General features: G+C 70.2%; 1 protein-coding gene across 1 annotated transcript; it reads left to right on the top strand.

The window, feature by feature from the left end:
• Positions 1–243: 243 nt before the first annotated feature.
• On the top strand, positions 244–12,539 carry AURANDRAFT_60438 (hypothetical protein; the record flags this gene model as incomplete). The annotated part of the gene is made up of 7 exons (XM_009034544.1): positions 244–323; positions 419–737; positions 800–1,726; positions 1,932–2,274; positions 2,442–4,588; positions 4,789–11,717; positions 11,846–12,539. The coding sequence occupies 7 exons, from the start codon at positions 244–246 to the stop codon at positions 12,537–12,539; spliced, it is 11,439 nt and encodes a 3,812-aa protein (XP_009032792.1).
• Between the last annotated feature and the right edge of the window lie 1,544 nt (positions 12,540–14,083).

The raw sequence follows: 14,083 nt of genomic DNA, 5'->3' as shown, positions 1-14,083 counted from the left end.
GTGGGTTGGCATTGCAGTCATGCCACAAGAGCTGCCCGGCAGCTTAGACACCCCGGGGCCGGTGTCGTGCTGGTGAAGTGCTGCCCGTTTCGAGGTGCTGCTGCTCTGCGGCGCGGCCGGGCGGCGGTGTGCGCGTAGCCGCACCGCTGGCGCCGAGTCGCGCGGCGCGGCTCGAGGCGCGCGCATGACTGGACGGCGCTCGGGCCGCGCGTGGTAGACGTGCGCGCACGGGGGCCGGGAGCCATGGCGCTCCACCACGCCGGGGACAGCGGCACGTCCATCCGGCTGGGCGACACGATCTGCCTGGCGCTCATCGGGCAGCGGTGCGTTTCTCCCGCGCACGGATCGCGCGCGCAGGGCTCGCGCGCGAGCGGCACCGCGCGCGCGCGCGGCGGTCGAGCCGCGTCCCCCCGCGCAGGGGCTTCCTGACGGCCGACGGCGTGAGCGACAACAACCTCGTCTTCGAGAAGCTGCACCACGGCGTGAACATGCCGCCGAACCCGCGGGACGTGCGCTTCGTCGTGCGGCGCATGGCGAACCGGCGCGCGCAGAACGAGCTCAACCGGCTGCACGCCAAGGCCGACTACGGCTACGGCGGCGCGGTCAACGGCTCGGGCTACGACGGCCGCGCGGAGCTCCAGCGCCTCGCGGAGCTCGAGGAGCAGCAGAACGCCGACGACAACCGGCGCCTCCACCGCACGCCCGTGCGCTACGGCGCCGTGGTGGAGCTGCACCACGTCCCGCGGACCCGCGTCTTTTTTCGCGGCGCGACCCCGTCCCCCAAAAAAATCACCCCTAGGTCGGCACGGGCAAGGTGCTGTGCATCGTCAGCGACCAGGGGCCGAACCCGGGCACGCTCGACATCCAGCTAAAGGACCCCAGCGAGGCGTCGTCGGACGCGCACGTGCGTCTGTTCCCCGCGCTCAACAGCCACGACTCCCACGTCGACGCGCTGACGATCCGCAACGGGAACCTCGTCGTGTTGGAATTTGTCGAGCAGGCCATGCGGCTGCTGATCACCGACGGCGCGGCCGCGGACAAGGAGCGGCCCGCGGGCACGCTCCGGACCCGGGGCCACCCGCACGTGTCGCGCGTCGACGGCGTCTGCGCGACGCACACGGCGGGCCTGCGCATGGAGATCATGCAGCTCCGGGCCGCGGAGCCGGAGACGTCCCTGGAGAAGCGGCTGAAGCTCGCGCGGCGGCTCAACGGGAGCGACGTCGTCAAGCTCGCGTTCACGCAGACGCTCGAGGAGCTCGCGTTGCCGGCCGCGTCCTGGTCGACGTCGTCGCAGCTCCCGACGACGACGCGGCCCGTGTTCGACCGGTCCATCTACAAGCAGCAGACGTTCACGAACTCCATGAGCTGGTGGGTGCTGGAGAAGACGGAGATGCCCTCCGGCGCGGAGGAGATTTTGGCCGGCGTGCGGCACCACTACCGCATCAAGCACTTCGTGACGGGCGTCTACCTGGGCTACGTGAACCGGGGCCAGCAGCGGTCCGCGGAGGACGAGGGCGGCATCGAGCTCACGACGTGGCGGAGCTTGCGGGAGGACAAGCTCGGCACGACGCTCTTCAGCCTGCGGCTCGTCGCGCCCGGCGGCCCCTTCGGGGACGGCGCGGACCGGTCGCCGGGCGGCGACGCGGCGACGGCGCCGCTCTGCGACGGCGACACCGTGAACATCGTCTCCGTCGTCTCGGGCTACGCGCTCAACTGCCACGTCGCCGTCTGTGTGCAAATCAAATCTTCAACCCGACTTCAATGTGAGCGTACGCGACAGTTTCGACGCAAGTTCTTCGGCTGTGCTTCGAGAACTCGACGAGAGCAATCGATTCGTCCAAAAATCAGCCGAATCGACTTCGATTTGACCGAGATAGAGAGGTTTGAAGTTTTGCTGGACGCGTCCATTCCACTGGTTGATTTCCACACAGGTCGCCGTCCACGGCCGCGAGCCCAGGCTCGAGGCCTTCAAGGGCGCCCACGCCCAGCAGAGCGCCTTCGCCGTCCACCGCTGCGCGGAGGAGGAGGCGCGCAAGGTCGTCTTCGCGAGGAGCTGCCGCAACAAGCTCGTGCTCTGCGTCGGCTTCGAGGACAAGAACAAGCGCCACACGCGCGCCATGTCCATCAAGTCCTCCGCCGACGCGCTCTACGCCCTCTCGTCGGCGGAGGAGCAGCAGCAGCGCGTCGACATGCTCACGCGGACCATCGACGACATGCGCGCGACGTGCGGCGGCGCGGGCCGCAGGGCCCAGGGCAGCAAAAGGGTGATTCAACGTCGCTTCAACGTGAGCGTTCCGCGCGCGCGCGTTTCGGAAACAGCACCCACGCTTCGAGAGCGCTCCGAGAGATGATCGCTCGTCCAAAAATCAGCCGAAACGAGCGGAAAACGACCGAGATAGGAGCCTTTGAAGTTGGGAATTTCGCACCCTTTTGCTGCCCAGGCAAGGCCGACAAGGGCAAGGACCAGCGCAGCAGCGTCGCCTACTCCATGCAGATGCTCCTCGCGGAGCAGGACATCCCCCGACTGGTGCTCACGGCGCTCCAGATGTGCCGGAACCACCTCGACACGGGCCCGGGCGCGCGCGGGCTGAGCGCCGCGTGCGCCAAGTTCCTCCTGAAGATCACCGCGGGCAACATGGTCGTGAAGCGGCTGCTCGCGGAGCAGGAGGCGCTGCTGTTTGATTTTTTGGGCAAGGAGGTCGACATCGAGGCGCTGCTCGTCGAGATTTACCGGGACAACCAGGCCGCGTTGCGGGATCCCAAGGAGGGGCTCATCGACCGTCTGTTCCAGGCGGGCTCGGACGCCGCGGGCTGCCTGCCGGAGATTCTGGAGCTGTACAGCGCCCTCACGGTCTGCGACGGCGTGCCCATGAAGCACAACCAGGACCTCATCGCCGCGACGGTCTTCGCGAAGCAGGACGGCGCGGGCTTTTTTCCGCGCGTCCGCGCGGCGCCCGACGAGCACGTCCAGGCGACCTACCGCCTCTTCATGAAGGAGCGCGCCGGCGTCGCGTCGCAGAGTCCGGCGTCGCGGCCCGCGTCGCGGGGCGAGGGCCGGCCCGTGTCGCGGTCGGGCCGCGGCGACAGGGCGCCGGCGGACGCGCCCGCGGCCGCGGCGCCCGCGTCGACCGCGGCGAAGCGCGGCGTCGGCGGCATGCTCCAGCGGGGCAACGCGACGATCCGCCACTCCATGATCGGGAGGAGCCCGCTGAACATGTCCACGCTCGGCCGGTCCATGTCCAAGGGCGACGGCCTGTCCAAGGGCCGCCGCCAGGCGAGCCAGCTCTCCGCGTCGCCCCTGTCGCGCCAAAAGTCCAAGGACGCCGTCGGGAACTGGGTCGACGCCTGCTCCTACATGCACATCACGGAGCACATCGTCGGTTCCAAGTCGCAGGAGCCCGAGCACCGGCTCCTCGTCTACGTGCGCCACACGTTCGTGCTCCTTGCGGACCTGTGCGGCCACCGGAACCGCAACGCGCGGAAGCTCCTGCTGCGCCAGCCCGCGCTCAGGGAGCTCGTGGACTACGCGGCGCTGACGGGCGTCGTCCAGTCCGCGATGGTGCCGTCCTTCGTCCGGTCCGCCGCGAGCCGCCTCTGGCACGCGCTCTACGTGGACGCGGAGCCCCACGCGCCCCAGCCCGTGCTCTGCACGGCGCGGTCGCGGAGCCACTTCCGGGTCACGGTCAAGCGCAGCGACCGCTTCGACGAGGCGGACGTCGACGCGCTGTCGACGTCCGTCGACGAGGCGCCGTCCTTACCGAAGCTCTTCGCGGACGTCATGCACCCCCTCGCGTCCCTCACGGGGTCCGCCGAGAGCCTGGGTACGGACCCGGCGGGCCCCGCGGACCGCGCCACGGAGGCGGGCAAGGGCCGCGCCTTCGCGACCGCGGGCAAGCCCGGCGAGGGCCGGTCGTTCGGCACGAACCGCAACTTCGGCGGCGCCCAAAAACCCGCGGCCCACCGGCGGAGCCTGATCGCCGAGGAGACGCTCCACGTGCCCGGGAGGCCCCAGGCCGCCGGCCGGCGGCGGTCGACGCTGTCGCGGGTGATGCTCGCCGCGGGCGGGAGCCGGTCCGCGAAGGCCGAGGAGGCGACGTCGAACCACCGCCTCGAGCTGATCCTGTGTCTGCTCAAGACCATGGAGCGGCTGCTCTCCTTCGGGGTCGTCGACGCCGTCGCCGCCGTCGTGCCCGACGCCGCCGTCGAGGCGAGCCGCGGCGCGGACGCGCCGGAGCAGGGCGACGTCGCCGTCCGCGGCACGCTCGCGGCGCAGTCGCCGCGCGTGTCGCCGGGCCTGCGCCTCGGCGGCGAGGAGAAGGCGCCGGACTCGCCGACGGGCCGCAAGCCCAAGTTCCCGACGCTCGGCGGCGGCTCGTCGCCGGACCGGGGCGTCGACGGCAAGACGCGGCGCGGGTCGCGGCTCGGGTCCTTGATCGCGGTCAAGGAGGCGCCGTCGGCGCGGCCCCAGACCGTGCAGACCATCCTATTGGTCGTCATGAAGGTGCTCAACCTGAATTCCTGCGTCGCCAGCACGCCGAGCCGGTCGAAGCGCGTCATCGTCCACGACCTCAACCGCGTCGCTTTATCGGTCGCGGCCAGGGCAGCACAAGAGAGCGACATTCCCAACTTCAAAGGCTCCTCTCTCGGCCGTTTTCCACTCGTTTCGGCTGATTTTTGGACGAGCGATCATCTCTCGGAACGTTCTCGAAGCGTGAATGCTTTTCCCGGAACGCGCGCGCGCGGAACACTCATGTTGAAGCGACGTTGAATCACTCGTGTCCTGCCCAGGTCGTCAAGACGCTCTTCCACCGCCAGCTCAACACGCAGCTCAACCGCTTCCAGGCGGCCTTCGAGGCGCGCCTGGTCGAGGATCTGCGGGTCCGCGACGAGTACGCGAAGAAGGTCGACGCCATCGCCAAGCGGCGCGCGGAGAGCCAGGCCGCGGTCCTCCGGCGCGGCCACTCGGGCGGCCGGAGCCCGTCCGCGATCGTCCGCATGCAGTCCAAGCTCTCCGGCGAGCCATCGGGCGGCAAGCGGCCCACGGCGGTGAGCGCGCCGCCCGTCGAGGCGCCGCCGCCGAAGCCCGGGGCCGTGACGCTCCTCGAGGCCGGGCGGCTCGACATGACCGTCGCCGCGGCGGCGAAGCTCGCCGCGGAGCTCCACCGCGTGCCCATCTTCAACGACGACCTCGACCCGAAGATGCTCACGAACTTGAGCCTCTGCCTCCTGAAGCTCCAGACCTGCCCCGACGGCGACATCCGCTCGGAGGCCATGCGCATCCTCGTGCGGAACGTCGCCGCGCGCGACGAGACGCTCGCGACGCAGCTCCAGCACGTCGCCTTCATTAGCTCCGTGGAGGACTACCGCACGCTCTGCCACATCCAGCAGGCGGCGAAGATCCTCTGGCGGCTGTCGACTTATGTATTAGACATGGAGGAGGACGTGCGGTCCGTCGCGGTCGCCAAGGCCGTCGACGTGCTGCGGTACATCACGGACCTCGCGCGCGCGGCGTGCGACCGCGACGCGGACCGGGGGCCGGACCACGTGCCCAAGGAGCTCGCGATCCTGCGGGGGTCGAACATCCTGCCGGAGGTGCTGAGCCTCGTGCGCCTGCCGGCCGTGCGCGCGGCCGTCGACCCCGACGACGAGCTCCTCGAGCCGGACGGCGCCGAGTTCCAGCGCGGCTCCGCCGACAGCGAGTCGAGCTACGCGGCGTCGCCGCGGCCGAGCCTCGACTCCTCGGGCGCGTCGCCGAACGGGCGGCGGCGGACGCTTAAAAAGGGCGGCGACGACCGCTACTGCGACCTCCGGCCGAAGCCCGAGGCGCCGCCGGACCCGGGCCGCGTCACGGAGGAGGAAATCCGGGCCGCGACGCCCGGCGGCGGCGAGTCCGAGGTCAACGAAGAGGAAACCGGCGACGGCGACCCGGGCGTGTCGCCCGAGGACCTCGAGGAGATCGAGGCGCTGCGGAGCGCGATCCACCGCGAGTCCATGAAGGCGAACTTGCTGAGCCCCGAGTACCGGCGGCGCACCATGGTCCAGCGCGAGAGCAAGGTCGCCGCCGTGCGGAACACGCTGCGCCACATCGACGACTCGCGGGCCGTGCAGGCGCGGCGCCGCGGGTCCGCGGGGTCGGCCGCGCGGTGCTACGACCGGAACTACATGGTGCTCATGGAGCGCTGCATGGAGTTCATCGAGCTGTACTGCCGGGGCGGTCCCTCCTTCCAGGAGGAGGTCGCGCCCCACGCGCGCCACGTCCAGGAGCATCTGGCCGTGGGGCCCTTGGAGGCGTCCGTCGCGAGGGCGCTCGGCTCCGTCTTCCGGAGCCACCCGCCGATCCTGAGCTCCCTGGCGCCGTCGATCTCCGAGACGGTCGTGGAGCTGACCTGCGTCAACGGGCGGCGGTTGCCCTACGTGAGCCTGCTGCGGGGCATGCTCTACCTGGACGAAACCGCGCCGGAGCTCCGCAAGCTCCAGTCGTCCGTGCTCCAGGTCGTCATCGACAACCAGCCCGTGCTCCTCGACCACCTCGGCGAGGACTGGCAGGACGACATGCGCGCCTTCGTCGAGAAGCGCGAGTACCTTTTTGCGGTCGACTCCGTCGTGCGCTACCACGCGGCGTGCATCGACCTGCTGGGCGCGTGCGCGAACGGCGCGACCGCGCGGACGCTCCACAGCCTGTTGAGCTTCGAGCAGTGCGCGGCGACGGTCATCGGCGCCTTCAGCGAGGAGAAGCAGCTCGAGATGCTCGTCGAGAAGCACAGCGAGGTGTTGGCGGCCGTGCGGAGCGGCGACGCGTCCGCGGGCGAGTCCTCGAACGACGACAGCGAGGACTCCTATCTTTCCTCCGAGTCCGACGACGACGACGACGAGCCCGACGGGTTGGACGACTTCGACGAGGGCAACGACGACGACGACGCGGCGACGCGGTACTGGTTCGGCGTCGACCGCGACGACCACTTTCTGTCCACGCTCGCGCTCAAGGGCCCCTGGCTCCGGCTCATCACCAAGGTCTATTTGGAGTGCACGTCCTGCTCGCCGGAGATGTTCGGATCCATGATCTCCTGGATCTGGCCCGACGCGCACCTGCGCTTGCTGCGGCAGACCGTGTCGGGGAACCGCAACACGGGCCGCGGCGCCGCGGGCAAGGCGTCCGGCCGCGACGGCGCGTCCAAGGCGGGCCGCGGCGGCGGCGTCGCGTCGTTTCTCGACGCGGCGTCCGGCGGGCCGCCGACGAAGTCGCTCATGGAGGAGTTCGCGGAGGACGTGCGCCGGTGCCTGCGGTTCCGCGCGGACGCGGCGCGCGCCGCGGACGAGGAGGAGGCCTGGGGGCCCGGCGGCCCGGACCTGGGGAGCGCGTCGCCGGCGCACACGCGCGAGCCCGTGCCCGAGGCCTGGCACAGCGGGAAATTGGTCGTGGACTACGTCTGCGACTGCGTCGTGCCGGCCGTCGAGGCGTGCTACGGCAACAAGTACCTCATGCGGGAGCTCATGCGGGGCAAGCTGCGGCCCATGGACGACCGCTGCCGGAAGAAGCTGGCCATGGCTTTGTTCGACTTCGTCACGGAGGTGGGGCCGGACCTGCTCGACGCGAAGCAGCTCGCGCGCGTCCACGGCGTGTTGGAGCGCTACCTCGACGTCGAAGCCGTTTTGACGGCGAACGTCGCCAAGCAGGCCCGCACGGCGACGGAGCGCGCGGCGGAGAAGCAGGCGCGGTCCAAGGCGCTGGAGCTGCGCGTCGCGACGCACGCGGACGGCGGCGACGAGGCGAGCCTCGTGGGGTCGTGCTGGCGCGCGTTCGTGCTAAGCTTCGTCGAGCTCGGCCCGCAGCCCCACGAGGAGGCCGCGCAGCAGATCGCGCTCCTGCTGCTGAGCGCCCAGGGCCAGTTCTGCATCCCCTACCTCGTGAGCTCGCTGCGGCTCGACATCGTCAAGTCGCACGGCGAGATCTATAGGAGCCGGCCCGCGGAGCTCGAGGCCGCGGCGCACCTGGGTTTGGAGGCGTCCGAGGGCGCGTCGGGCGCGGGCGTCCGCGGCGCCCAGCACAACACGCGCGAGATCGAGATGGCGCTCCACGCCTTTTTGTTGATGCTCCACTACCGCGCGAACTCGGGCGTCGGCAACGTCCAGGAGCAGACGCTGCCGCAGACGGACGTCGCGTGCGCCACGGTGAGCCACGCGGTCGACACGTGGGCGCTGGACAAGGTCGTGCTCGGGCTGATGGGGCTGCCCCTCCTGGAGACGCCGTCGATCTCGCTCATGGCGCTCCTGTTCAGCTGCCAAGCCACGCGCGCGACGGTCCAGGGCAACGTCATCGACTACGCGCTCAGCGGCGAGGGCGCGCGCTTCGCGCTGCAGCTGCGGTCGCTCCTGGTGCGCGTGGGCCAGTGGGTCGCCGCCCACCGCGACCTGCGCAAGAAGCGCATCGTCTACGAGAAGCAGGTCACGCACGCCAAGGCCATCGAGCTCCGGCAGACGATGGCGACGGAGCAGCGGAAGAAGACGGGTATTCTGTTTGGCGACGGCCACAAGCACGCCAAGGGGCCCGACGCGGCGACGAACCTGCACGTGGCGCTGGCCGTGGGCAAGTTCAAGACGGGCCGCGAGAAGGCCAAGGCCCGGGCCATCAAGGAGGCCGCGGCGCACGTGCCCTCGGAGGTCGCGAAGGCGCGGAACCAGTCGCGCGCGCCGGGGCTGGAGCACCACAAAAAGGCGCGGCTCACGTCCGAGGCCCACGTGGGCAACTCGCTCAAGAAGGCGCGCATGACGTCGGAGGCGAACCTCGCGGGGCCCGGCGGCGGGCCGCGGCGGTCGATGGTGAAGCACGCGGGTCTCGGCGGGTCCCTGGGCCGGTCGTCGGTCATCAAGGAGCGGGCCTCCATGGTGTCCTTCGCGGGCGGCGGCGTCACGAGCCGCCAGCGCACGGGCTCCATCGCCGGCGCGGGGCCGAACCGGCGCCGGAGCTCGCTCGCGTCCGCGGCGAAGATCGCGGGCCCCGCGAACATCTTCGGCGAGGGGTCGTCGACGGCCATCGCGTCGGCGCTGAGCCGGCGCGGCACCATGTCGGCGCTGCCGGGCCACGGCGGCTTCCGCGGGGGCGCCCTGCCGGGCAAGTACGTCACGCCGCCGCCGAGCGGCCAGTCGACGCAGGCGGAGCAGCTGAGGGTCATGGCCGCGGAGCTCGACGCGGCCGAGGCGAGGTCCAAGTCCGAGGGGGGCATCGCGCGCGACGCGCTGCGCTTCGTGCTCATGCTCGTGAGCGAGGCGCCGCGGCGCGTCCACGACTACGTGCGGTCCGCGTCGTACGAGGGCGGCGTCGCGCCCGGCGAGGGCGAGCCGTCGTGCCTCCTGGAGCACCTGGTGCGCCTGCTCCAGGTCTTCACGACGGAGACGGCGTCCTACGACGAGGACTCGGCGGACTGCACGGAGACGCTCTGCGAGATCCTGTTCTGGCTCACGAAGGGCAACCCGCGGAACCAGCTCATGGTCGTCCAGTACGGCTACATGGACATCGCGTCGACGCTCCTGCGGAACGTGACCTACTCGCTCCACCAGGTGTCGCGGGCGCAGACCCCGTTCGCCGACCGCACGGGGTCGCTGCTGCGCCTCGGCCGCGGGTCGCTGCGCGACGACGACCAGGCGCCGCGCGCCGCGGAGCGGCCCGAGCGGCGGAAGCGCGACTCGGCGTCGAAGATCGGGGGGCTCCGCGGCGGTGGCCGGCGGGGCTCCGACGGCGGGCGGCGGGGCTCCGACGGCGACGCGCGGGCGACCCGGCGGCGGGGGTCCGAGGAGCCCGCGCGCGCGTCGCGGCTCTTCCAGCTCCGGCGGCTCCAGCCCGCGCGCGAGAACCAGGCGGTCCACAACGTCCGCGAGCCCGTGCTGCGCACCGTGCTCGAGATGCTGCGCGAGCGCGACATCGTGGGCCTGTCGACGATCATGAAGGACTCGGCGGCGCTGCTGCGCCAGCTCACGCACGCGATCAAGCTCGGCCTCGCGATGGCGCGCGCGAACACGGCCGTCGCGGCGGAGGCGGACGTGCTCGAGGAGTCCTACCTGGCGTTGGTGGTCCTAAAGACCCTGGCCCAGGTCGCGAAGCTCCACGCGTCGCGCCACGTGCGCCTGCGGCTCAAGCGCGTCTGCGGGACGTGGGACTTCGACGCGTTCTGCCACCAGCTGCGCCACGAGCTCCGATCCGTGCGCAACGACACGCTGGAGCTGGAGCAGCACGTCGGGAGCGTGGAATTGGCCATGGCCGACGGCTCCGTGACCGTGACCTTGTTTCGGCGGTCGCCGCTGGCCATCGCGCTGCTCGCCAAGGCGACGTGGCGCGACGCGACGCTGGGTCGGCTCCGCGAGATCCCGCGCGGCGTCGGGGTCTCGGAGAACATGAAGGCGCGCGCCTTCTTCAAGAAGATGAACGAGATCGCCGTCGAGGCCCTCGACGAGGCCGAGTCCCAGTACATGATGGTCGCCATCTCGCTCCTGCACAAGGCGCTCCTCGCGGCGACGCTCGCGCTCAACGCGCTCGTGCTCTTCGGGTACACGCGGAAGAACGCGCCGCGGGGCGACGCCGTCGAGGAGACCATCGACGTGAACTTCGGCGGCGACGACACCTGGAGCGACGGCGACGACTGGTGGACCCACGACCGGAAGCTCCAGTACTCGTACATCGACGTCGACGTGCTGCGGACGCCCCGGGCCCTGCGGAGCCTGCTGGGCGACGCCATCAACGTCGACTTCGGCGTGCTCGCCTGGTACATCGGCAAGGTCCACGTCGCCCTCGCGGCGCTCCAGGTCGTCGTCGCCGCGGCGCTCTACGACAAGGACGACGACGGCGACGACCGCCACGCGCGGCCCCAGGAGGCGCGCGAGGCCGTCGAGGACAGGGCGGCGGGCAAGGACCACTCGTCGGCGGACCTGAGCCAGAACTCGGGGGCCATCGACGTCTACACGAAGCTCGCGGGGGACCTGGGCGCGCCGCTCGAGCACCTCTCGGCGCACCGGCGGCTCCGGCGGTGGCTGGGCAGGGCGCGGGCCTGGTTCCTGCGCCGGCTCGGCGTGCCCCTCTTCGGGTTGGCGGCGAGCGTCCTGGGCAACTTCCAGAGCCCCGTCTGGTACTCGGTCGTGCTCGTGCCCTACGTGCGCAACGACCGGACGATCTCGTTCGTGACGCGCGCGCTGCGGCTGAGCTCCGCGAACCTGCTGCGGATCCTGCTCTTCATGGGCGTCTGCATGTTCGCGGCGTCGGCCTTTGTGTTCATCAGCTTCGGGCGGGTCCAGTGCGACAGCGTCTGGCAGTGCTTCCTCGTGGGCATCACGAACGCGTTCCTCGGCGTCGCGCCGTTCGTGCAGCCGGACGAGTACACGACGCTCGGCGACGTGCCGCTCTACCCGCTCATCGCGTCGAACCAGTTGTATATTTGGGAGCACTACATGTCGGCGCTCTGGATCGCGATCAACGTGATGGCCTTCATCTTCTTCGTGCTGTTATTCCAGGCGTTGATCACGGGTATTATTCTCAACGAGTTCACGGCCATGTACATGGACCAGCAGATGCTGAAGATCGACATGCGCGAGTGCTGCCTCGTCTGCTCCCTCACGGCGGACCGCCTCGAGCGCGCGGGCCACGACTTCCGCCACCACACGCGCCACGCAGGGCAGCAAAAGAGAGCGAAATTCCCAACTTCAAAGGCTCCTATCTCGGCCGTTTTCCACTCGTTTCGGCTGATTTTTGGACGAGCGTTCATCTCTCGGAACGGTCTTGAAGCGTGGATGCTTTTTCCGGAACGCGCGCGCGCGGAACACTCACGTTGAAGCGACGTTAAATCACTCTTGTGCTGCCCAGGCGCCACGACCACGACCCGCTCGAGTACGTGTCGCTCGCGATCTCGCTCCGGGAGTGGTGGCAGAAGGGCACGCGCACCTTCACGGCCCACGAGACCTACGCGCTCAACTGCCTGCTCCAGGGCACGCCGACCATGCTCCCCGTGCACACGTGCTTCGCGCTCAAGGAGACGGCGTCGAACGCCGCGACGGCCGGCGACGACGCCGCGCAGCGGCCCCGCGACGACGCCGACGCCGCCGGGCCCCGCGGGGCGCCGCCCGCCGGCGACGGCGACGCGGGCGCACCGGGCGCCGGGGACGCGGCCGCGCCCGCGCGGCGCGCGTCGCGCGACGACGCCGGCGGCGGCGCGCGGAACTTCGAGTCGCAGCTGTCGCTGCTCGTGGACGCGGTCCAGCGCCTCGAGCACAACGCGCGGCGCGACGACGGCCACGCGCCGGCGGCCGACGACGACGGCCGCCACAACTTCGGCGGCGGCCGCGAGTCGACGTACGGCGCCCCCGACGCGCTCGCGCAGGCAAGCCACCACCGCGACTCCACGCGCGGCACGCGCGGCAAGTCCACGGGCGACCGGCCCAAGGGCGACGGCCGCGACCGGGGCTCGTCCCTCGGCGACCGGCCGCCGGGCGGCCGCGAGTCGCCCACGGCCGGCGTCGACGCGGCGCCGGCGCGGCCCCGCTCCCGCGAAGGGCGCTAATGTTGTGTGGCAGGGACTCGTCGGCCACGCGTGGCCGTTTAGGGGGGAGGGGGGTTCGTTGAAGGCGCGCGGGCTTGGCGGCGCCGGGGGCCCGCCGACCCCGGACTGCGTTCGGGGTCTAGCCGCGTGAACGCCGCTCCCGACTCGGCAGGGGCGCGGCCTCGAGGCGCGCAATCGCAGAACAGGCCGCTTGCTGCGCACAAAGTTTTTGTTGCTCGCGAATTTCGCCCGACTGTATGATATGGAGCGCGTGTTCGGCGGCGTCAGCGTAATCGAGGTCGTCTTTCAAGCCCGTGTACAAGCGCTTGGCTTCTTCGAGGTCGCGTTCCACGCCCCGGCCGCGCTCGTAGCAGCTCGCGAGTTCATACGCCGCCTGCGTATATCCCTGCTCGGCGGAGAGCTTGTAGAGGCGGAAGGACTCCTCGCGCAGCGATTGTGTTGTGTTGAACTGCAGGTGCCTGGCCAAGATTTCCTGCGCCCTCGCATTGCCCCTGTCACTAGCCATACGATACAGCCGCGTCGCCTTCTTCATGTCCCGCTTGCCGCAGAGCCCATTTTCGTGTAAGAGCCCAAGACTCGTCATTGCCTGCACGCTACCGAGCTCCACAGCACGCTCGAAAAACGTCGCGGCCACCCTGCAATTGGAGTTGTAGAAGAAGGGGCCGGTATACGGTTGGGCGCGCGATGAGCCGAGTGGACCGTCGCGAAGTAAATCTCCCACAGCGTTTATCGCCTCCGGTACTCCGTTCTTGGCGTGGCGCTTAAGTAGCGCCAGATGCTCTTCACGACTCTTCGGTAATGGTGCTCGGCAGATTTGACACGGTCCGCCCCGATCTCTCGTGTAGCACGTCCAACACATGACCTGGCAACAGCAGGGACGAAAGGCCGGTTCTAACTGCCACAAATTCACATCCCAGTCCTCCAAACAGATCGAGCATCGCGACGGCTGCTCCGGCTCCGGGTTCGCCTCGCGCCGTAAGCGGGCGGCCTCGTGCTCGTCTCGGATGCGCGCGCGGACCTCGTCGGCGTGCGAACGCGGCGCGGGGCCGTAGAAGACCTCCTCCGGCGGCGACGAGGGCGTCGGGGCATCGGCCCGCGCCGCCTCCGCCGCACGCTCGTTCCGGATCCTCTTGCAGGCCTCGCGGTGCCCCCGCTCGCGCCAGTCTACTTTTTGGCAGGCGACCGAACAGTACCTGCCAGGTCGCGCGTCAAAATGGCCGCCCCCCGACCGTTTCGCGCGCGTCGCGTCCGGCGCCGGGCGCGCACTGTGTCGTCTCGCAGGGGCATTTGAGCTTGGCCTTCTCCCCGCAAATGGTGCACGTCGTGCGGAGCTTGGCGTTCTTCGCCCGTGCCTTGACTTGCTCGAACTCGCGCTGCTTGATTCGCCACGCCGGCTCTTCCTTATTCTCGTCTCCCATGTCGATCTATTAAACCAGGCGCACAGCAGCGGGTACTATTGTAGGCGACAGCGATTTTGCGCATCAAGAGTGCAGGCCGGTGGCTGACCGACGAGCACACGCCCTCCTCGCCGGGGATGCGCGTCG

The sequence above is a fragment of the Aureococcus anophagefferens genome (assembly GCF_000186865.1).
Source record: "Aureococcus anophagefferens unplaced genomic scaffold AURANscaffold_1, whole genome shotgun sequence".
In the NCBI taxonomy this organism is placed as follows: Eukaryota; class Pelagophyceae; order Pelagomonadales; family Pelagomonadaceae; genus Aureococcus; species Aureococcus anophagefferens.
This window is presented reverse-complemented; position numbering and strand designations above follow the sequence as displayed.